At 40.9% G+C, this 24,933-nt stretch overlaps 1 protein-coding gene across 1 annotated transcript in view; it reads left to right on the top strand.

The window, feature by feature from the left end:
* Positions 1–24,933, top strand: part of SLC12A4 (solute carrier family 12 member 4) — a 109,641-nt gene that overhangs the window by 34,689 nt on the left and 50,019 nt on the right. Inside the window, exons 2-3 of the mRNA XM_070760460.1 lie at positions 16,369–16,460; positions 22,562–22,693. Coding sequence (XP_070616561.1) covers positions 16,369–16,460; positions 22,562–22,693 — 224 coding nt within the window. The remainder of the gene's footprint in view (positions 1–16,368; positions 16,461–22,561; positions 22,694–24,933) is intronic.

The raw sequence follows: 24,933 nt of genomic DNA, 5'->3' as shown, positions 1-24,933 counted from the left end.
CTCTAAGGCCTATGAGACAGCCTCCCTTTCCATTCCAAAGAATATTACAGCGCACTCCACCAGAAGTGCTGCCACATCTGCCGCTTGGGCGACTCAAGCCCCGTTGGAAGAAGTCTGCAAAGCAGCCACTTGGGTCTCGCCAAATTCCTTCAGAAGGCACTACAAAATCGATTCTTACGCCTCAGCGAACGCTGCCTTCGGCAGAAGAGTACTCCAATCCGTTATCTCTCACGATAGCAATCTAATCCCACCCTAGGGACCTATCTATTGGGTATGTCCCACGTGACTGCTGGGCCCACTCCTTCAGTACGGAGAATAGGCGTTGATTGCTTACCTGAACGCCTCTTCTCGTACGGTGAGTGGGTACAGCAGTCACTTCCCTCCCTTTTATGTGGTCTTCTATGTCTTCTATTCCTACCTTTCTTCTAACACATGAGAGTTGAACATTATTGAGCCTTCACATCTGAGCCTAGTCTACGGATTCGCGAATTCTGGGGAAGGGGCGGATCCAGCAGGCTTTTTTAATACTAGGCTCAGTCCCATCGGATTGGACAGGAGCAACCCACGTGACTGCTGTACCCACTCACCGTACGAGAAGAGGCGTTCAGGTGAGCAATCAACGCCTATTCTATGTTGCTAAGTTGGAGATATTCTTTTGCTTTATCTCCTTTTTCCATTAGTTCATCTAATCATCGGATGCTCTTCTTTCAAAAGCATTCCCTTACTCCTTTTCTGTCATCCGTGGCACAAAATTGAACCTTGTAAATGATTGGCGGATGCCAGGACTCGCTGCCAGCAATAGCTAATAGCTAGAGAATGAGAATTGTTGTTCCAAAATCTCTGGAGAGTCTTAGATTGCCTGGTTCCAAGTATTATGTTACTTTCGTGTTTACTCTTTGTCTGGGCTTGAACATTATGTAATTCTTCTTCTTCTTTTTCTTTTGGTTTTTTGGTTATTCCACTTTTCTTCCAGATACAAATACATAGCATCCGACAAGCCACTCACACTAGACTACAACCCCCAAGAAGCATCCCCTCCGAATTCTTATTTTTAGTTCTGGTTTTGAATTGTGCCATTGGGGAAAGCTCTTGTGAGTTTCTTGGAGATCTAATTAGTCAATCCTATCTATCTATCTATCTATCTATCTATCTATCTATCTATCTATCTATCTATCTATCTATCTATCTATCTATTTATGATATTTATTTGCCGCTCCATTCTAAGAGGACTTTGGGCGGCTAACAATAATCACAGCTACTAAAAACAATGTAAAAATATGACAATCATTAAAAACAATAAGTACCGTAATATAAAATACACAAAAACACTAAAAACCATGCATACACTCACTCATTCCTAATTCCAAGCCTGCCAGAAAAACCAGGTCTTCAGGGCTTTCTGGAAGACCAATAGGGTGTGCATAGTCGAAACATAGAAGCATAGAAGATTGATGGCAGAAAAAGACCTCATGGTGCATCTAGTCTGCCCTTATACTATTTTTTGTATTTTATCTTAAGATTGATCTATGTTTATCCCAGGCATGTTTAAATTCAGTTACTATGGATGTACCAACCACGTCTGCTGGAAGTTTGTTCCAAGCATCTACTACTCTTTCAGTAAAATAATATTTTCTCACGTTGCTTCTGATCTTTCCCCCAACTAACCTCAGATTGTGCCCCTTTGTTCTTGTGTTCACTTTCCTATTAAAAACACTTCTCCCGTGAACCTTATTTAGCCCGTTAACATATTTAAATGTTTCGGGCTTCCGGTTTGGTGGAGATCGCGGCGGGACGTGTCTGGCAGGGCTCTGCCAGGCGAATCCTTTCTACCCCCTCCGAAGGTCGCATTTGCGATCGGATCGGGCCCGGATGGCCCGATCCATGAACAGGGGGCTCTCCTCTGCCCGAGGACCCATCGCCAGGACTCCGGAGGCAGCGGTTCGTCCCGCAGCTTCGGAGACAGGAGAACCGCTCCTCCTCGACTAGGAGGACCGGCCAGCGCTTTCTCCCCTCACTCAGCGGGAAGAACAAAATCAAAGAAGAGAAAGTATAAATATCTACATTTACATTGAAAAAGAATATAGCAGAGAAAGGACCTAAGGTAAAAATCTCCTTGTGTTTCGTGTTTAAAGCCAGAGATCGTAAAAGTTCCAAGTAAAATTTTTTTTTTCTAGGGCGAAAGTGAAAGTTTTTCCTTGTTTAAACCCATCCGCAAATAACAGCCGGATCTAATTCTTTTTTTCACTTTTACTTTTTCATCTTAACGTGAACTTTGGAACCTATAAAATAACTTTTTGACTTTATGGTTTAACAAAATAGTTTAAACTTGATATGACTATTTAACTGCTAAAGGAAATTCCTAATGAGGATCAGAATTTGTTCCTGATAGATTTTTAAAATCATAATGTTCTGGACTTAATTTTTGAAGCGGAGGAATACAGTCTTGCTGCCTTTTTTTTCTTCTGCTGCTCTTTTTTACAATATGAAATAATTTAATAACTATGAGTTATGGAATCTAGAGGAGATTGAAATTACTTCTTTTTTGGATTACTTATTGTTGGATTAACCTATTTGGAATACTTGCTGAGCCTTTTGGATTATTTGCTGACACCTTTTGGATTATTTGCTGAGAACTCTTTGGTTTAACATCTGCCTGCTGCACCGAAATTAACTTGACTCCATCTTGGGATCTGTTTCTTTGTTCTTTGTTCCTGTCTTGAACTTGGAAAATAAACTGACTTCATTTTGAACGCAAGCAAGCTTTGGATTCGTTTTACTCTTTGAACTTTGAATTGACATTAAATACAACTTTATCCTTTGAGATTTGGATTTTCATCTTCACTTCCTAGCAAACTACAGGATTTATAAGAAGAACTTAAGTATACAATACTGTTATTGTGTCTTTGAATAACTATCTGTTTCTTTTTTTTCCCCTGAATTCTCTTTGACTTTCTTCCCTATTTTTGGATATTTTATTACTAGAAGAAGCTTGATTTGAACTATATGCATTGTTAAAAACCTTGGGTTCCTGCTCTATTCTAAATAGTTGAATTAAAATACTACCCCCCTTCCTTTTCTCTTTTTGAACAACTCTTTTTACTTCATTTTTTTCCCCTTCCTTTTTTTCTTCTCTCCTCCTAAAGTTTCCTTTCCAATTCCTTTTTTTTCTGTTTCTTATATACAGTTGACATTCTTTCCTTTTTTTCTTTCTACTTTTTGTCTCCCTTGTACTTGAAAAGGCACCTGTTTTTCAGTTCTGTGGCACTAAATAATAATATTTTTTTTTCCTCCTTTTCTTTCTTCTCTTTTCTTTTCTTTTGAATTCTGTTACTAATTGAATTGTTATTGAATTGGCATAGTCATATTATAAGGGAAACAAAATATATTGAACAGATTTGGAATTTATAGTAATTTCTTTTCCTTTTCACTACATATAAAATTGAAACTAACCTTAAAATTTGAAATAGTGGATTTTAATTTGATAATGTCCCACACCTCAACCCTTGTTAAAACAACCAAAAAACAAACTACACCAACTACTCTATCTCCACAAGTCTCACCGCACTCTTCTCCTTCGCATCAAGTGTTAACCATGTCTACTAAAGACAAAGACAAAGACAAAACAATGCAGTCCAATCTTGCAACTATACATGAGACTTTGAATACTTTGAAGGACTTCATGGTCAAATCACAAGAAGATGCTACTCAACAAAGAGAGGCCATAAAGGAGGAGGCAACACAACAAAGAGAAGCCATAAAGGAGGAGGCAACACAACAAAGAGAAGCTATAAAAGCTGACTTGGCAGAATTTAAAGTGGAGATGGCCCAAATGAAAGCTGATATGGGTGAGATGAAAGACCAGATAAAGCAGATCCAACAAACACTTCAAGAAAGTGATGACTGAGTTAAAAAAGTTGAAGAACAATCTGATAAAAATGAGAAAAGAATGGAATATCTTGAAGGGAGAGCCAATGAGAGATACAAAAGATATGATGAATCTATTATCCAACTGGAGATGCAACGAGCTTCGTACGGACTTCGATTTCAGAATATAAAAGAGGAAAAAGATGAAGACTTAAAAGTGACTATGGCGGAAATCATTGGAGCTATACTTCAAGAGGACCCCATAGCTTTACAGAGAGAAATCGATGAAGTTTACAGAATCTCGAATAGCTATATCCGTCGGCACAACCTTCCAAGAGAGATACATATTAAATTTACAAGAAAGGCGTTGCGAGATGAGATACTTCACTATTCAAGAAACTCCCCGCCCCAACGCCATGGAGTAGAAATAAAGATACTAAAGCAAGTTCCAAGAAGTGTCAGAGAAAACAGAAGAGATTATCACTTTCTAACAAAAATTTTGATCAAAGAAAACATTACCTACCGTTGGCTTATTCCACAAGGACTTTCTCTGACATGGCGTTCTACAAGGTACAAACTGGAAAATGTAGATCAAGCCATGTACTTTCTTGAACAGAGTGGTTTGGGCCACTCCGACTACGCAAGTAAGCAACAAGTGGTTCAACTACAACTAGTTCAACAGCAACCAGGGGAAAAATCACCAACTCAGCAAGAAGAAAACCTGGGGGCAACTGCTCAAGTAATAGAGCAGGATCAAGGTGCGAGAAGAGTTCAACCTCAGCGAGAAACCAAAAAACCCATTAAATGACAACGAATAAAGACCTAAAAATCTTTTCCGTAAATGTTAATGGACTTAATGAACCAAGAAAAAGGAAGCAAATTTTTTCTAAAATTAGAAACCAAAATGCTCAGATTGCAATACTACAAGAAGTTCATATTAAAAAAGATAATCAAAAATTACTGTTGAATCCCAAAATTGGAAAAATGTATGCTGCATTAGCAGACCAAAAAAAAAGAGGTGTAGTGATGTATGTCAAGAATTCTATAAATTCCAAACAAATATATAAGGATAAAGAGGGTAGGATATTGATTGTACAAGTAGATATCGAACCTAGACCTCTAGTGGTTGTTTCTATTTATGCTCCCAATGAAGACCAAATGACATTTTATAAAAATTTACACCAAACAATAATAGATTTAGCTATTGACAATGTATTGATAATAGGTGATTTCAATGCTATCGCGAATAGACAACTAGACCACTCAGGAGGGGGAGGTAATAAAAAAAGGGGAAAAGGTAAAAAAACAAGAAGAAATTTGTTACCTAGTGCTTTTCAAAAAATGAAAGCGGAATTACTACTAAGCGACATTTGGAGGGAAAGACACCCTCACAAAAGGCAATTTACCTTTTACTCCAATCCTCACAAAATTTGGACGAGAATTGACATGTTATGGGCACCAAAAACGGTGGCAGAACAAATAAGAGAGGTCGAGATAGACGTTAATACATGGGCTGATCATAACCCAATAGTGGTCTATATGACGATGAACAATAAACAGAACAACTGGCGGATGAATAGGTATATATTAAATGATAAGAAATATAAGGATTGGATTGAAAAGGAATTAAAAATATTTTTTGAAATTAATAAAACATCAGACACTACTCCACAGAACTTATGGGATACAGCTAAAGCGTATATAAGAGGTTTAACAATATCTTACACAGCAAAACACAATAAGGAAAAGAAATTAGAGTACTCACAATTAACAAATGAACTAAAACAATTAGAATCCTTATCGCAGCAACATACTAAGAACAGAGATCTAAAGACAGAAATAAACGTAATTAAACATAAAATTAGAGTTATAGAACAAAACCAACTAACTGAAAAGATCAAAAGAGCAAAGCAACATTATTTTGAACATGCAAATAAACCTGGCAGATGGCTAGCGTATAAACTTAGAAAACAGAGTCAATCAAAATTAATCCAAAAATTAGAAGATAAAGATGGTAAAATAAAATATGACACAGAAGGTAAGGCAGACATTGTTTATAATTTTTATAAAGAATTATATGCTAAAGATCATGTTATCGAAGATGAAGTTTTTAACTATTTAGAGGCTTCAAATTTACCACAAATAACAGAAGATCAACAGGCCACCATGGACGGACCAATAACAATGGAGGAACTCTTAACAACAATTAAAAAACAGAAAAGCAACAAGGCTACAGGCCCAGATGCCATACCTGCAGAATGGTACAAGATAGACAACGAAATAATAAGAAACCATATGTTAGAAACTTTTAATTTATGTAGACTGGAGGGAAAAATTCCCAAATCTTGGTCAGAATCATTGACAACCTTAATACATAAACAGGGTACAGAACCAGAAAAGATTAAAAACTATAGGCCTATATCACTATTAAATGTAGATTATAAGATTTTTATTGCCATTTATGCAGAGAGACTCAAAAGAGTTATAAATGGAATAATACACCAAGACCAAAATGGGTTTCTTCCAGGGAGACAAATTAAAAACAATATTAGAACTGTAATAAATATACTAGAGTACTATGAACAACACCCAGACAAGACGGCATCTTTAATGTTTTTGGATGCTCAAAAAGCCTTCGACAACGTTAATTGGATATTTATAAAAATGCAATTAAATAAAATGAGATTTGGCCCAAAATTTGTTAACCTAATAGATACCATATATTCAAAACAAACAATGAATATAATATTGAATAACAGTCAATTACCAATACTTGACATAAATAAGGGAGTTCGCCAAGGATGTCCTATATCACCATTGCTATTTATTATGACCCTTGAAACCTTATTAATTAAAATAAGAGCGGACCCCAAAATAAAAGGTTTAACCGTAGGAGATGAAACCTACAAACTCCAGGCCTTTGCAGACGATCTAATGTTTATAATTGAAGAGCCGATTACAACAGTTCCTACCTTACTACAAACCATTGAACAATATGGAAACGTAGCAGGTTTAAAGATAAACAAAAGTAAAACACATTACTTGACTAAAAACATGAATAAAACACTAGAAACGAAATTAGAAAGTATTTCTGGAATAAAGATTGTAAAAAAGGTAAAATATTTAGGAATAAATTTAACAGCGAAAACAATAACATTAAAAAATGATAATTATATGAAATTACTAGCAGAAATTAAAAATGACTTAGCAATGTGGAATAATTTGAAAATATCTTTCTTAGGAAGAATTGCAACAATCAAGATGAACATTTTACCCAAGGTCTTATTTCTTTTTCAGACAATACCAATAAACCCAGGGGGTATCTTTTTAAAAACTTTAACAAACTTAGTTAAAAAATTTATATGGCAAGGTAAAAAAGCAAGGATAAAAATGAATTGTTTAGAAGATATTAAAGAAAGAGGCGGATTTGGCCTTCCAAATTGGAAACTATATTATCAGGCCGCTGCATTAACATGGCTTAGAGATTGGATAACTTTAGATAACAAAAGAATACTTGACCTAGAAGGACATGATTTAATGCTTGGATGGCACGCATTTTTATGGTATGATAAGGACAAAAACCATTCATATTTTAAAAGGCATACGTTGAGGAAATACTTATTAGAAGTATGGAAAGACATAAAGAAAAATCATTTTTTAAGTATCCCAGACTGGCTAGCTCCTTTAGAAGCAATAATACATCCAAAGTCTATAAAGGATAAGAAAATAACTTATAGATACAAAGAACTATTAAATGATCAGATGAAGCTTAAATCTAGAATTGAATTACAAGAAGAAGGGATAATAATAGATTGGTGGCACTACGCCCAGATCCGATCTAGATATCAGAAGGATAAAACTCTTTACATTTTTAATAAAAGTAAAAATCCTTTAACTACTTTAATTACCACTAATTCAACAAAAATGATAGGGAAAATATATAAACTACTTATCGCTCATAAAAATATAGAGTTGACTTTAAAAGATACTATGATAAGATGGTGTAGAAATATTGGCAAGGAAATAGATATAGACACATGGGAGAAAGTATGGATTAACAACTGGAAAATGACTAAATCAGTTTCCCTAAAAGAAAATCAAATCAAAATGTTTTATAGATGGCACCTCCCACCAAATAGGATAGCAAAAATGTTTCCTAAAACATCCCCAATATGCTGGAAATGTAAGAAGGATATAGGAACCTACTATCATCAATGGTGGACATGTGGTAAAGCAAAAATATATTGGAAAATGATTGAAAAAATATTAAAAGAAATAATAAAGCAAGATATAGATAATACCCCGGAATTTTATTTACTAGGTGTTACAAATCAGACCTATAAGAAAGAAATCTTTTATTTAATTATACACATATTAACTGCGGCTAGAATAATATATGCGCAAAATTGGAAAGGGGAGGAAATCCCCAAGGAAGAAGAGGTCATAGCTAAAATATTAGATTGCGCTGAAATGGATATGATGACAAGAAGATTAAACGATCAAGAGGATACTAAATTTTATGAAACATGGAACAATGTCTATAAATGGATAGATAAGAAAAAATAAGATATATCTTTAGTTGTTTTTCTTTGTATTAGTTTTTACCTAGGTGATAATAATATTAATATTAGTTTAAAAGGACTTTTTGACGATTATGATATAGTAGTGTATGTATGTATAAGTATAAGCAATATACCAAGATGCATAATAGTTGAATTTAGCTTTATTGTTTGAATTGAAGGTTTCACACTATTTTACTATAGTAATTAAGATTATATTAAAGGTATTTTTTGGTAATTATGTTATACTAACCCTACTTAACACTTACATCAAGATTTGTAAAACTTTAACTCAAATTTATTAACTTTTTTTACTATAATAGTTAACATATATTTAATTATGTATTCTTTTTCTATATTTGAATGTATACTTTCAAAAGAAGCGGGGGAAATATACCCCCACTTTATGTTTATTGTTTGTATGTATTTGTCTGTTTTTATGAAAAAAATAATAAAAAAAAATTGGAAAAAAAAAACATATTTAAATGTTTCGATCATGTCCCCCCTTTCCCTTCCGACTACTGCAATGCTCTCTACATGGGGCTACCTTTGAAGAATGTCCAGAAACTGCAAATTGTGCAGAATGCAGCCGCGCGAGCAGTCATGGGCTTACCCAGACATGCACATATCTCTCCAACACTCCCCAGTGACTGTCAATTGGTATCCGGATGCAATTCAAAGTGTTGGTTATGACCTATAAAGCCCTACATAGCATGGGACCAGAATATCTACGGGACTGCCTTCTGCTGCACGAATCCCAGTGACCAATTAGATCCCACAGTGTCCGCCTTCTCCAGGTCCTGCCAACTAGACAATGTCGTTTGGCGGGAGCTAGGGGGAGAGCCTTCTCTCTGGGGGCCCCAGCCCTCTGGAATCTGCTCCCCCCCCCCAGAGATTTGTACTGCCCCCACCCTCCTCGCCTTCCGTAAGAGTCTTAAGATTAATTTATGCCGCCAGGCTTGGCGCTATTAGATTCTTGCCCCCTGGCCAATGAATGTATTGAGAGAATGCCGAGAGAATGGAATGACTGTTTTTTACGGTTTCTTGGGCGTTTTAGACTTTTAATTTAATTAATTGGATCTAAGATATTGTATATTGTTTATTATATGTTGTAAGCTGCCCCGAGTCCTCAGAGAGGGGTGGCATACAAGTCCAATAAATAAATGAAAAAATAGTACCGATCTCTGGAGAAAGTTGATTCCAAGGGGTCGGAGCTGGCACAGAGAAGGCCCTTCCCCCATGGCTCCGCCAGCCGACATTGTTTGGCAGACGGGACCCGGAGAAGGCCAACCCTGTGGGCCCTTATTGGTCGCTGCGAAGTATGAGATAAAAGGCAGTCCCATAAGTAGTCTGGCCCTGAGCCATCCTTCCGAGGTGGGTAAAATGAGGACCCAGATTGTTGGGGACAATATTCTGGCTCTGTTAAAAAGTGCTCTTGCTAACATGTTGTAAGCCGCCCTGAGTCTAAGGAGAAGGGCGGCATAAAAATCGAATAAATAAATAAATCGAAAAATCGAATAAATAAATAAATCGAAAAATTGAATAAATAAATAAATGATTGACCGTGCAAAGAGCCTCCTGGTCTAGGTAGGGTCACCTGGGATCCTAAAGGGAATCACTGCCTGGGAAAGCCAAGGGAAGTCATCAAAACCATTAAAAAGCAAAAGTTAGAATATTTTGGACATGTGATGCGCCACCCGGAAAAATATGCCATACTTCAGTTAATCCTCCAGGGAAAGATTGAAGGCAAACGATGTCCAGGCAGAAGAAGAACATCATGGCTTCAAAATCTGAAGGACTGTTTTGGACAAAACTCAGCAGAACGTTTTTGTGCGGCTGTCGAAAAAACAGGATCGCCAACATGATTGCCAGTGTCCAGTGATGGATATAGAAGGAGGAAGAGGAGGAGGAGGAAAAGGAATCAATCCTAGATGTTCATTGTAAGGGCTGATCCTGAAGCTGAAGCTCAAATACAAAGTAAGAAGAGGAGACTCATTTCTAAGCAGGAGATAAAATTATGTGCTGAAGCTGACCAGATTAAGGAGGCTAGTGAGATGAATACCTGGTAGGCAGATTTTTTCCCTGCCCCCAAATTAAGGTGTGTCTTACACTCCTGTGCGTTTTATATTCTGAAAAATACGGTAATTAATGGAATAGCTTGCCTCCTGGAGTCGTGGATCCTAGAATAAAAAAATTGGACAGACATTTGTGGTATGAAGTCCCCCACTTGAACAGGCGATTGGACAAGGCTCCTTCCAGCTCTATGAGTTTATATGATTCATTCCACAATTATAATGCAGTGATACGTCGTCTTACGAACCCCTCGTCATACGAACTTTTCAAGATACGAACCTGAGGCTTAAGATTTCTTTGCCTCATCTTAAAAACCCTTTCCGTCTTACAAACCTGAGCCCGGGTCCATGGGCTCTCCTACTGTGCATGAGCTATCTGACTGCCGAAGGGATTCCCCTGCCTTGTGACTGTCACCACCAGATTCCCGCCTCCTTTTGCTTGCACCTGAGGCGGGGAACGCCGGAGCTGCCCCATTTCCCTGCCACTTTCCCCTCTAGCCCTCCGCTTCCTCTGCTCCCCGCAGCCGCCCCATCCTGCTGCCAAAATCCCCCCTAGCCTGCCACTTCCTTCACCCCATCTCGCTGCTAAAATCGCCAGTCCAAAAGCTTTGTATCTTGCCCCAAACCTCTCCAAAAATCGCTCCCCCAAAAGCTTTGTATCTTGCCCAAATCTCTCCAAAAATCTCTCCCCCAAAAGCTTCCTAAGCCACCCCAAATCACTTCCAAAGTCTTCCAAACTCACCTCTCCTTTCAAAATGCCTCGTTTCTTCTTGCTGCCTTTCTTCACTCCATTTGCCTTCGTTAGAACCTCGATTTAGCTGGCATAGGAAGCTTTTGGGGGAGCAATTTTTGGAGAGATTTGGGACAAGATGGGAAGCTGTTGGAGTGATTTTTGGAGAGATTTGGGGCAAGAAATGAGGCTTTTGGGGGAGCAATTTTTGGAGAGATTTGGGGCAAGAAATGAAGCTTTTGGGAGAGCGGTTTTTGGAGAGATTTGGGGCAAGAAATGAAGCTTTTGGGGGAGTGATTTTTGGAGAGATTTGGGGCAAGATACGAAGCTTTTGGGGGAACGATTTGGGAGAGATTTGGGGTGGCGTTAGCTTTTGTTAGGACCTCCATTCCTCACTTCTCCTCGCTGTCTGTCTCCACTCAGTTAGCCTTCACTTTGTCTGCCTGCCGCTTTTTTTTAAGCCTTAAAGTGGGTTTGCACGCATTATTTGCTTTTACATTGATTCCTATGGGAAACAATGTTTCGTCTTACCAACTTTTCACCTTACGAACCTCATTTTGGAACCAATTAAGTTTGTAAGACAAGGTACCGTGTTTCCCCGAAAGTAAGACAGTGTCTTACTTTCTTTTTACCCCCAAAAGCCCCACTACGTCTTACTTTCGGGGTATGTCTTACATTGGAAAAAAATTGAAAGGGTCCTTTCAGCGGCGCAGCAGCGAGGAGGCGAAGATTGGGGTTTCCCCTTTGCGTGGGCGGCGGGGAAGACCCAGGGAAGGTTTCTTCGGCCGCCCAGCAGCTGATCTGCTCGGCAGCGCGGCAGCAGCCCTGGCGGCGGTTCCCTCGGCAGCGCGGTGGCAGGGAGAGGCTTGCGGCCGCCGAGCAGGTGGGAGAGCTCGGCGGCAAGGCACAAAGGATTTCCCTCGGTGCACGCGTGGAGCCGCAGACGCGTGTCGGGGAAGCGTGTGTCTGGAGGGGAGGAGCCGCTCTGCGCAGTTGGGCAGCCCCACCTGCCTGCCGGAAAGGAGGCGGGCGAAGGAGGGCACAGCTCCGGCCGCTCGCCTCGGAGCCGGTCGGCTTCGCTGGCCGCTTGCAGCCGAGCCTCGGCAGGACTCGGTTGCTGGGACGAGCGCTTTCGCTGCAAGCCGCCGCCCGCTCGGCTCGCTTCGGACCAGCGCCGTCCTTCGCTTTTTATGACATCTCTTCTCAAAATCTCTTCCTAACATTTTACCAAAGATCTGATTATATGTGGGGGGAGGGAAGGGGCAATCTATTTCCCAGCTCCATTAGCTTATTTCATGCTAGCTTGTTCCATTCCCATTTACTGATCAATACTGTGAAGCTGTAGCACCAAAGAACAGAGTAGATTTTCCAGGGGAAGTACCCCATTACGGTCTATCTTCCTTGTTTGCTGCCAACATGATGATATTGGACATGTCTGCATACAAGGTGATTTCAAGGGTTGGGTGAGTAAGATAAGAGTGATGAGCCACGTGTCAGACAATAGACAAGAATTCTTATTAACAGGTAAGGTTATTCCTTGGCTTTCCATCATAATTTTGTCGCCCCCCCCCCCCCGCCTTGTATTTTAGGTAGAATCCTCTTGCTGGACAACATAAAGTGAATAGACTGGGCATTCATTATGTTGCCTTTCCATTTTTTTAGAGATGTTTATTTTCATAAAGTTTGGTAGTAACAAAACAAAGGCAAAGAGATGTTGATATATAAAGCTGTGAGCCAGATCTAAAATCAGAACTATTTTTTTAGCACTTCTGAGAAACATAGAAACATAGAAGACTGATGGCAGAAAAAGACCTCATGATCCATCTAGTCTGCCCTTATACTATTTTCTGTATTTTATCTTAAGATGGATCTATGTTTATCCCAGGCATGTTTAAATTCAGTTACTGTGGATTTACCAACCACGTCTGCTGGAAGTTTGTTCCAAGGATTTACTACTCTTTCAGTAAAATAATATTTTCTCATGTTGCTTTTGATCTTTCCCCCAACTAACTTCAGATTGTGTCCCCCTTGTTCTTGTGTTCACTTTCCTTTTAAAAATACTTCCCTCCTGGACCTTATTTAACCCTTTAACATATTTAAATGTTTCGATCATGTCTCCCCTTTTCCTTCTGTCCTCCAGATTATACAGATTGAGTTCATGAAGTCTTTCCTGATATGTTTTATGCTTAAGACCTTCCACCATTCTTGTAGCCCGTCTTTGGACCCGTTCAATTTTGTCAATATCTTTTTGTAGGTGAGGTCTCCAGAACTGAACATGGTATTCCAAATGTGGTCTCACCAGCGCTCTATATAGCGGGATCATAATCTCTCTCTTCCTGCTTGTTATACCTCTAGCTATGCAGCCAAGCATCCTACTTGCTTTCCCTATCGCCTGACTGCACTGCAGTCAGATGCAGTGAAATAAGATGAAAGCATAGAAGTTTTCAGCTGAATTCAAAACGGTGCTAAATTGGAAATGTCACATGTATTTTTTCCTTCAGATCCAAAAGATATCTGCTGTTAAACCATCAAAATATTTACAAGTACTTTGCTACAAATTATGTGAAAAGAAACTTCAGTGTTACATAAAATAAAGCTAAAATATTTTTTTTGAACATGACTCTTGTGATGTAGTTTGCTGTGATAACAGTTTCATAAAAATACAGTCAAACAAACTAGTTTTGAACGGACCCAGTTATACATATGTGTGAATCCATTGCGTACATTTTTATTTATTTCTTTGTTGCTCTTTTCTTTAACCAATCATAAAATTTTGCCCATATTTTATAGTAATCTGATTCTTCTTTTCCCTCTAATCTTTTAGATAACCTGTCCATCTCGGCAAAGTCCAATATTTTTTTAATTACTATATTTTCTTCCAGTAGTTTGTCTATTTTCCATTGTTGGGCATATACTATCCTGGCAGCTGTTAGTATGTGTATATATAAATATCTTACCTCTTTTTCTATTTTTTTATTAAAAATACCCAATAAATATAATTCTGGTTTTTTTCCCAATTTCTTCTTTTACTATTTCTTTTAACCAGTTTGTTATTTTATTCCAGAAATTTTTTGCTTGTATGCATGTCCACCATTGGTGGTAGAACGTGCCTCTTTCTTTTTTGCACTTCCAGCATAATGGGGAGGTTTTTGGGAACATTTTTGATAATCTTTCCAGTGATAGGTGCCACCTGTAAAACATTTTTAATTGGTTTTCCTTGAATGCAGTCAATTTTGTCATCTGCCAATTATTAGTCCATAATTTTTCCCATTTTTCTAATTCAATTGTGTAGCCACGTTGAATAAAAGAATTGAAAAATTAAAATTAATACTATGTGAAAGAAGTAAAATTCTCTGATCATGTGCATGTTTGTGTATGTTTTTTCTTTTTTATGTTATATTTGAAAAAAAACAAACAAATAAAAAAATACATATGTGTGAACCCAGTCAATAATTCCTTCCTCAACTTTTGTTTGGGGGAAAATTGAGCTTATTTGGACAACAGCCTACTAGGACAAGATATGATTTGTGTTTCTTTGCTGTTTACAAGTAGTGTGGCAATTTGTCTGGAACCAGAGAGAGGGAAAAAAGGAAGCCATGATATTAAATGTGGGTGAGAGAGACTGACGGAAGGAGGAAGATGTATTTAGAAGCTTGCTTGTGACACATTATGGTTGGTAGGATGTCTAAGCTCTTAGTTTATGGGCAAAATTTAAGAATGTATTCATGTTCCATTGTAACAATCCATTTTTGTTTTAACAAAACTGTTGAAGGGAGCAGAGAATTTGGTCATGGGGTGTTAACTGCATTTTCGATTATGAAGTTCAGAACAAAAGCCTCGAGCTGTTGGGAATTGATTGGCCTCCTCTGGATACAAAATTCAATACAGTTAATGATAAAAGTTCTTGACCTCCTCTGAGTTGGCACATACACAAACTTTGCTGTTGGAATCATTGGTTTCACTTCATTCCCAGAGTCCTGAATTGCAGGAGGAACAGAGCTCACCCGGTCATGCAGTGCTTGGGTTCACTAATATTTATTTTTATTGATATGTTTCATTGGATAAAGTTTGATTTATTGCAAAGGTACGATATGCATTGAGTATATTGCTAGTAAGCTGCGTAGAGTTTTATGAGTGAAGGGACCTAGAAGCATTTGTAATAAAGCCATTTTCTAATAGCCCTCAGATAGAAAACCAGAAATGGCTTGGGTTATGTTGTGGTTAGCTCTGGCCCAGCTCCTTCCCCAAGGACTGTGGATGTGGGGGAGACATCCACATGCTGCAGGCCTGTTTTGCTCCTGGTGGAATCTGTTGATGAAGGCTCCTCTGACCAAGAAGACATGAGTGACATGGAGGAGGAGAGTGTGGCAGACAGCTCAGAAGGAGATCAATTATCTAGTTCCTCCTTGAATTCGGAACAAGAGTTAATGATACAGCCACGCATGAGGAGAGCGATGCATAGGCAACAACAACTGAGAGATTATTATCAAAGAAAATGAGGCCACCTGTGGTTGGGTGGGGCTGTGGTGATTAGTGAGGCTGCTATAAATAACAGCCTGTGGGTTTGGCCATTGTGGAGGATTATCTGATCCTTGTGTTTCGTGACTGCTTTACTGACTTTGACCTTTTGTGTGCTGATTTTCCCCCGCTTTGAAACTAAACCAGAGCAAATGTGTTTCACTTTGTGAAAGAAGAAGGACTGTGAATTGCGTCACAGCTGCAAGCTAAGTATCACAGAACTGATAAGGGACTTGTACAAATTACCAGTTTGTTTGGAGATGAGTGCTCTTTGCTATACCAAAAGAGGGCTTAGGTTAAGTGAATTTTCATTATAAAGAACATTGTTTTGAATTTTCAAACGTGTGTGTGTCTGAAATTTGTACCTGTGAATTTTTGGGAGGAGTCTATCAGAGAGCCCGACAGAACAAGTAATATAAAGGCAAATCCCTTTATGCTACTTTAGTTTATAAGCCATGACTTATAAACAAGAAAGAGAAGAAGTCACCAATAACCCCAAAATGGTCAGTAATAATCCAGTTTACAGCATTGTAAAATACAATGGAGGGATAGTTCCGTTTCTCAGAATTCTCCTGTACTTCCCTTCTTGAAATCACTGAAATCACCCTTATTTTTCCTTCTACAGGACATGGAAATCATAAAGAGAATTGCCCCTTCCTCAACAGCTCGGATCAAGGCAAATCAGATTACTATGACCGAAACTTGGCCTTATTTGAGGTAACGATGCTTGAAAATTTCATATTTTTGGGGGGTCAACCTTTTCAGCTTTCCAGAATGCTCATCTTGGGGCTTGTCCCACAAGTGGAGTTCTGAAGGACGTCAAGGAGGTTCTGGGTCAAGGAGGTTCAAACCATAGAGCACCTCTGTCGTCAAGCGTGGGGGAACTGAAACATCTCCCCCTGTCTATGTAGTTTTCTGTGTATGATATGACTGTATGTATGTTTTTTATATATTGGGATTTCTTGTTTTTTAGACTTTTTAAATGTATTATTGTTATTTTAGATTCTAACTATTAGATTTGTCACTATATATTGTTGTTATCATTGTTGTAAGCCGCCCCGAGTCTACGGAGAGGGGCGGCATACAAATCTAATAAATAATAATAATAATAGCACGCGGAGCCGTTTCTGCCAGAATGCGAGCTGTTGCCCTAGCTTAGCTCTAATGCTCATTGCAGCTGATTTTGGCTCACATGGAGGTTCTGGGAAGGCGTTTTTGGCTTCCGGAGGGCCCCTGGGGGGCGGGAGGGGGCATTTTTGTCCTCCCCAGGCTCCAGGGAACCCTACTGGGCTTACAGGAAGTTTGGAAATAGGCCATTTCCGGCCTCCAGAGGGCATCTGGGGGTGGGGAAGGCCGTTTTCACCCTCCCCAGGCATTGAACTATTCTTGTGGGCAGTCATTTGTGTGTAATAGTGTGCACACATGCGCTTTTGACACCTGAGGAAAAAAAGGTTCGCCACCTCATGCCTTCAGTTTTTTTAACCTAATTTTACAAAGGTGTGTAAAGACCCTCAGCATCCATAATAAATGTTGTTGTTCAGAAATCATTTGATCTAAAACGAAAAAATATTGATCTAATTTTTTTAAAAAATCAAGTTGTGATGGTCACAACTCCACGGTTGAAATACTGCTCTTTTATTGCATGTGCACATAATTTAGGAAGTACAGTGGTACCTCGTCTTACGAACGCCTCTTCATACTGTTCTGTCTGGGTCACTCCAGAAGCCAATACCAACCCAAAAAGAGAAGCCAGACACACTGGTAAAAGGCAAAGGCAGTTTATATAATTCAAGGAAAACACAGGTAACAGAAAATGTCCTTACAAACAGGAAAAACGCTGGAACTTCAAATATATACACGAAGGGAATAGTCCATGAAGCAATACCAGATTCTTGCTGCCAAGACGGAAATGTAGATAGCAAACAGACGCCTCCCACAAGTCTTCCAGACTGCGAGGCCACAAGCCAAGATCAGAGACGCTGAGAATCAAAACAGGGCAACGCAACTCCAATTGATAACACTCCACATGGCTTCAAGGCCTTGCCTGCCTTTTAAACCCTGCTGATGAGGACCACACCCAAACCCAGCTGCTTCTAATTCAATGGTGATAATATCTCTTTAACTGTTCCTTTTGTTGCTCTGAAGGTCTCTGTCTCATGTTAATGACAGCTTGTGCGTCATCACCTAATGACTCCAAGCTACTAGCTGGGGAGAGGCCCCCCCCCCCCCGGGGCTCTCATGCTGTTCTCCTTCATCCCATTCCTGACTCTCCTCTCCCCCGTCTGACTGTTCAGCCCCCTCCTCTGTGCTGTCATCCTCCTCCGGGCATGGAGCCAGCTGAGACACAGCTGGTCCCTGAGCAGCCTCAGGCTGAATCACAACACATACAAACTTTTCAAGATACGAACCGGGCGTTCAGGATTTTTTTTGCCTCTTCTCATGAACCATTTTCGTCTTACGAACCGTCGCTTCTCTCCCGGCTGCTGCTCTTGTGAGCAGCGGCCGAAACAAGCGCTTTTAAGTTTGTAGGCTCTGATGATCGCAAGGGAACTGGAGCCAGGCTTTGCCGTGCAGGGTCTCCACCCCACCCCACCCATCCCTTCTGCTACCGTCATGGAAAAGTGCCAAGGCATTGGAGAAGAGAGAACGGGCAGCGAACGTAGCAGCGGGTGCGGCAAGAGAGTTCGGGTACAGAACGTAGCAGCACATCAGGGACATATTGAAGAAAGATCGGGCACAGAACGTAGCAGCAAGCAGCAAGTTACGTTATGCCCCTGGCTTGCTGCTATGTTCTCCGCCCGATCTCGCTTCCAAAGTAACCTCTCGCCGGCCACTTTTTTTTAAAGCATTTAAAACATTATGTGCCCAAACTCTCTTCAATATGCCCCTGGCTTGCTGCTACGTTCTTTGCCCGGTACCTCTATACTTTGTAACTCAGGTTCTTATATCACTTGGTAGTAATAATTACTATAAGGTGCTCTACACGTGGCTACCAGAGATGGTTTGCTTACCAGTTCAGACCAGTTCAGGCAAACTGGTAGCACTGACTGCAAGTGGACCGGCCTGCCCACCTGCCCATACATAATGCCGTCCTGTTTAGCCAAGTTTTTGTGTTTGTGCGCATGCGCGAAGAGCGCATGTGTGAGTAAAGAGCATGCATGGGAGGCTTTGCGCCTGTGTGGAGGCTGCACGTTCATGCATAGCGAGCGCCCACACATTTGCAAACTGGTAGGGAAGGTAAGTAAAAACCACCCTTGTCATCTACCTTTAAAGACTATGTTGTCTCTGTTTCCATGAAAATAAGACGTACCCCGAAAGTAAGGCATGTCAGAGGTTTTGCAGAATTTGCTAATATAAGGCAAACTCCCCCCCCCCCCCGAAAATAAGGCGTAATCAAGTTTACATACGGTACGGTGGAAAATAATATGGTACCATTCAAAGCTGTTCATAGCGGTACCGTAATAATGTGGTGTCCCCTGCTGGCCCCTTCCATCGTTTTGTACCGTCCAGTACAGCAGACACAGTCTGCTGCTGTCTCACCGCCATTACAGTCTCCACTACAGTGCGTAGACTGTAGTTCCTCTGGTGGCCGGAAGCTGCAATAGCGGGAGTATACTGTTGTACCGTATAAGTGCCGTCGTTTGTGTGTGTGGGTGCCATACTGACAGGTACCGTACCGTAATCAGTGTACCGTACGGTACACTTTCTTTGGGGGGTGTCAGCTTTTCTGCCTGTGAATTTGTCTTATTTGAGAAATATAAGGCACCCCCTGAAAATAAGACGTAGCACAACTTTTGGAGCAAAAATGAATATAAGACAGTGTCTTATTTTCAGGGAAACACGGTAGTTGTTTTTTCTTCTTCTGATCAATCATGTCCAATTCTCTGAGCTTAGACAAGTCCCTTCAGTTCTGTTGCCAGGGTTTTTGAGAGTTCTTTGCCATTGCCCACTACCTAGGGTTGAGTCAAAGTGATTGGCTCAAGGTCATGCAGCTGGTTTTTGTATCTAAGGCGAAACCAGAACTCAGGGTCTTCTGGCAGTTCTGAAAAATTAATATTTTAGATTGCCAAAATTAATCATGATAAATGTTGGCAATAAATCTGCAGCAAGGATGAATTGGCCAAAGGTCCGTTAATGGTTTTTTTAAAAAAAAAAATCCTAATTTTTTTTGACTCAACAGAAGGAATTAATTTACCATGGCAGTACATAAATGTACCAATTTTATTTTTTTAACCCTTTACAAGGCGGGTGTCAGTTCCCTGGGGAGTTTGCACACACAGCCCAGTCCACCAACCAGTGTGTCTCTTTGTCCCCTCCCCTCCAGGGAGGTTCTGACCCGATAGCAACTGATAGTGGGTCTCCAGGCGGCTAAGATTCGGGGCTCCCCTGCGGGGCGCAGGGAACTCTGTGCCCCTTGCCCCGGGCTACAAAATTTTCAAAGTTTACAATGTCAATTTTAAAAAGATGTAGTATTATCAGTGAATAATAAGGTTGTATTTGTAGGTAATTTGTAGGAGAAGGCAAACTGTATCTTGGCTCTACACTTCCTTGGTCTTGCCTTTGATTCTAGGATAGTATTATCCATGCTTGACAGGTTGAAGATAAATGGACTTCATCTCCCAGCCGGCTGGGTGAATCTGGGAGTTGACCTACACCCATGTTCAAGTTGCCAAGGTTGGAGAAACACTGCTCCAGTGTTGGTTATGGAACTTTGGTTCGCATCATAGTAGAGAGTCAATGCCTGGATACGAGCTCAGAAAAGAGAATTGGGTTATGCATGGACGAGATGAGCATATCTTACTATAACTCCTGGGAAGATGTCTACTCACAGGTTTGGGACTAATGACACTTTAAGTTATCTTGAGTGCAGTTCTAGCTGGCTAAGAGAGAAGGATGGGGAGGTAGCTTAATATGGAAGGGGACAGGAAGCTCCTTGTTTATGGAAGCCACTTTATTGGACAGGATCTATAACTCTAAGGCAGAATTCTGGGAGTTGAAGTCCACATGTCTTAAAGTTGTCAAGAAACACTGTTCTACTCAATTATTGTATTTGTTTATTTGACTTATATGCCGCCCAATCCCTCAGGATTCAGGACTGCTTACAACAATAAAACAATACAATAACAAGCTAAAGTCAAATATTAATTGGGGGGTAGTTGGTTCCAAAGAACCGGGGCTGCCACAGAGAAGGCTCTCCCCCACGGGCCTACCAATCAGCACTGTTTAGTCGACGTGACCCGGAGAAGGCCAACCCTGTGGGATCTAATTGGTCTCTGGGAGGTGTGCGACAGAAGACGGTCCCGTAGATAGCCTGGCCCTAAGCCATTTAGGGCTGTATAGGTAATAACCAACCCCTTGGATTGTGACTGGAGAACAATTGGTAGTCAGTGAATGAACTAAAGATCTAAAGCACATGGAATGTTGCAATAAGTCTACAGTAGAATGAATTGGAGATCCATGATTGATTTTTTTTTTTAAAATCCTAAAAAATGGACTCAACACAAGGACAGAGGTAATGGCCAACCATTTCTGAAAAACCTTTCCAAGAAAACTGGGAAATTTGTCCAGGCAGATGTTTCGATCATGTGCCCCCTTTCCCTCCTGTCCTCCAGACTATACAGATGGAGTTCATGAAGTCTTTCCGGATAAGTTTGATGCTTAAGACCTTCCATCATTTTTGTAGCCCATCTTTGGACCCGTTCAATTTTGTCAATATCTTTTTGTAGGCGAGGTCTCCAGAACTGAACACAGTATTCCAAATGTGGTCTCACCAGCGCTCTATATAGCGGGATCACAATTTCCCTCTTCCTGCTTGTTATACCTCTAGCTATGCAGCCAAGCATTCTACTTGCTTTCTCTACTGCCTGACTGCACTGTTCACCCATTTTTAGACTGTTAGTTCATATATTGACAAACCCAACTGGTGCACTACGTAATACTGAAAACTATATCTGTAATATACACAATTATACATTTTTATCCAATCAGTCATAAATCAATAACCTATTTTGCACCTATTTTGTACTACTGTTGATCAGTCTGTTTTTCTTCACCTCTTTACACTCCCCTCCTCCCTCTGTCTCCATCCCCTCCTTCTACCTTCTTATTCCTTCTCTCCCCCTTCCTACTTCCCTCCTCTTCCCCTTCTCCCTTTCTACTTCCTCTTTCTCTCTCTTTAACCTTTCCCTGAGTGATTCTTATCCTAGTTCATCTCGTGTTTAACAGGCTGATGACATATTCCCATACATTTTAAATCTATCGGTGTCTCTTCTAACATCATTGCTTCTGTATTGTTTCTATATCATTTCTGTACATGTAATTCTTTATTCTAGGTATATGTTATTATACCGCCTTCTACTGCACGAATCCCAGTGGCCAATAAGGTCCCACAGAGTTGGCCTTCTCCGGGTCCCGTCGACCAAACAATGTCGTTTGGCGGGCCCCAGGGGAAGAGCCTTCTCTGTGGCGGCCCCGGCCCTCTGGAATCAACTCCCCCCGGAGATTAGAACGGCCCCCACCCTCCTTGTCTTTCGCAAGTTACTCAAGACCCATCTATATCGCCAGGCATGGGGGAACTAAGACATCTCCCCCAGGCTTATTATATTTCATGTTTGGTGTGTATGTTCTGTATGGTTTTTAATTGTTGGGGTTTTTATATATTTTATTATTAGATTTTATCCCATTGTTATACTGTTTTTTATATGCTGTTGTGAGCCGCCCCGAGTCTTCGGAGAGGGGTGGCATACAAATCTAATAAATAATAATAATAATAATATTAATCCAATGCTGCTTCTGCCAATGCATGTTTTCGCTTGTAGGAAGAATTGGATATTCGTCCGAAGGTGTCTTCTCTATTGGGCAAATTGGTCAGCTATACCAATCTCACTCAGGGAGCCAAGGAACACGAAGAAGCAGAAAATGCCGAAGGCTCGAGAAGTAAAGTTCCAAAAGTATGTAGCTTTCTTTAGTTTTTGTGTTTGGTTTTTCTTTGTGATTCAACTTTGCAAGGCCCAGCCAATCGGGTCTCTCCCACGCCTGGTCAGAACGTCCTACCTGTGGGATGCAGGCAGCACACGAAGCCACGGCCCCTCTGGTCCATGGGAAATCCTCTCCCCGTGGAACCGTCTCCCACAGCTGAGCCTGGAACATCGTTTATCGACTGTGGCGAGGGGGACGTTTGCCCAGGTTCGCCTGGTGCGCCAGTTAATACCTTATTTGGACAGGGGGTCTTTCCTTATAGTTGCTCATGCGCTCATCACCTCGAGGATCGACTACTGTAATGCTCTCTACGTGGAGCTACCTTTGAAAAGCGTTCAGAGACTGCAGGTAGGTGTTGGGGTTTTTTTGTTTTATTTATTTATTTGTTTGTTTTCGAATATAACATACAAAAGAAAAAACATACACATACAACATTTGGGAAATGAAAGTTTCCCCACTGTTTAGGTGTTCGATCAGAGAATTTTACTTCTTTCTTTCACATAGTATTAATTTTTAAATTCTTTTATTCGACGTGTTGCTTTGCATAAATTTTTATTTATTTCTTTGTTGCTCTTCTCCGTACTGAAGGAGCGGGTCCAGCAGTCACATGGGTTGCTCATGTCCAATCCGGTGGAACTGAGCCTAGTATTAAAAAAGCTTGCCGGATCCGCCCCTTCCCCAGAATTCGCTCAGTTCGCATATCCTGCGGTTGTATTGTGATAGCTCGTTCAACATTCTAACACCTTCCCTTCGATCTTTCCTTCAAAAAGTAGTAAGATTTATTGTCTTTATTTATTTACTTGCACTAATTGCGCCAGCCGTTTAAAAGAAAAAAAGAAAAGAAGCGGCTCGGCTTTTTTCCTTGGGAGAAGTTGCGGTTTCGTTTCCCCCCGGCGGTTTTGCCGGTTACGATTCCCGCGGCCGCTTGTGGATTCTTCTAATCCCTTGGCCTGGAGGTCCTGGTGCAAGTATTTATCCATTGAATTATTGATTATTTATTGTATACAAATATTTAAGGGCTTATAAAATACCTCCTGCGGAGTGAGACGCCTTCTAGTCTCCTGGACTTAGTCGATCGCTTTTCCCTTAAGAAATTCTACGGAGCGATTTTTTCGGCGCGAAGGCCTTCGCGCCCTTTTTTTAAAATCTAGGCCTCTCGTGTTGGCCTTCTGCCAGCCGCGTAGGCCTCAGTCCACCGCGTGGATCCGGGAGCGGGCCTTGGGGGTCCCAGGCTAAATTCTCCACCGGCTAAGCCTCCAACCAGAGTGCCTTGGTTTACTTAATTACAAAGTTTAGGGAGGCTGGCCCCGCTGGATTTGGGGGCACGAACTCTGGGTTTGCCCAGATTGTCCTCACGTTTCAGCAGCTTCGAGGCCTCGAAGCAGGATCCATTCCTCTTGGGAAGTCCTTGAAATCTTCTCCTTATAATTCAGTTATTGGCTCAGCCTTGTCTTCTGTTAATTGTCAGACTATGGCTACTTTTCCCAAGAGAGGCACAACTAAAGGTCCCAGAGAGGCCAGGCCTACAGGCGATGAGATTACTAGTATCCCCCAGGCCTCTTCCTCCTCTTCTCCAGGGGCCCGCCCCTCGACCAAGGTCACCAGGGCCGAGAAGAGAAGGGACCTAGCCCTACAAAAAATTCATGACAAATCAGCCAAACGTTTGAAAGTGCAGGCCCAAGTAATCAGTAGTCAAGACCCACCAGAGGCCTCTAGTCTGCCTCCTTCTGGGGTCCCTGTGTTATCTCTGGATGAGCCAAACCTAGACAGACCCCAACCTAACCTATGGGGCATAGGTCCAGAGGAACCAGATATTATTGAAGATTCCCCCCAGCCAGGATCCTCCCGGGCCTTTAGGGATTCTTCTGCCATTTCTGCTGATATTTCCAGTTTACCTCCTGAGTTCCAATCTATTTTTGCTGTGTTGTCCAAAGCCATTGATGCCAAACTCTCTACCATCAATGAGCTTCCCTTACCTCTTCCTCCTTCTCGTTCCTCCCGCCCCTTGGGTTCTTCCCCAGCGGTCAGAGCTCCTATTCAGGATGATTCAGAATCCTCCCAGGATGAATATGAGGATGTAGAGGAGGATGAAGACCCTTTTCAGGGCTTATCAGAGGATGAGGAATCCCAAATAAAGGTCCCTCCTCCAATTACTATTTTTCCTTCTCAACTATTCAAATCTCTCCTCCTCAAAGCTAGAATTTCTACGGGA

Source organism: Erythrolamprus reginae, chromosome 9 (genome assembly GCF_031021105.1).
Source record: "Erythrolamprus reginae isolate rEryReg1 chromosome 9, rEryReg1.hap1, whole genome shotgun sequence".
In the NCBI taxonomy this organism is placed as follows: domain Eukaryota; kingdom Metazoa; phylum Chordata; class Lepidosauria; order Squamata; family Dipsadidae; genus Erythrolamprus; species Erythrolamprus reginae.
This window is presented reverse-complemented; position numbering and strand designations above follow the sequence as displayed.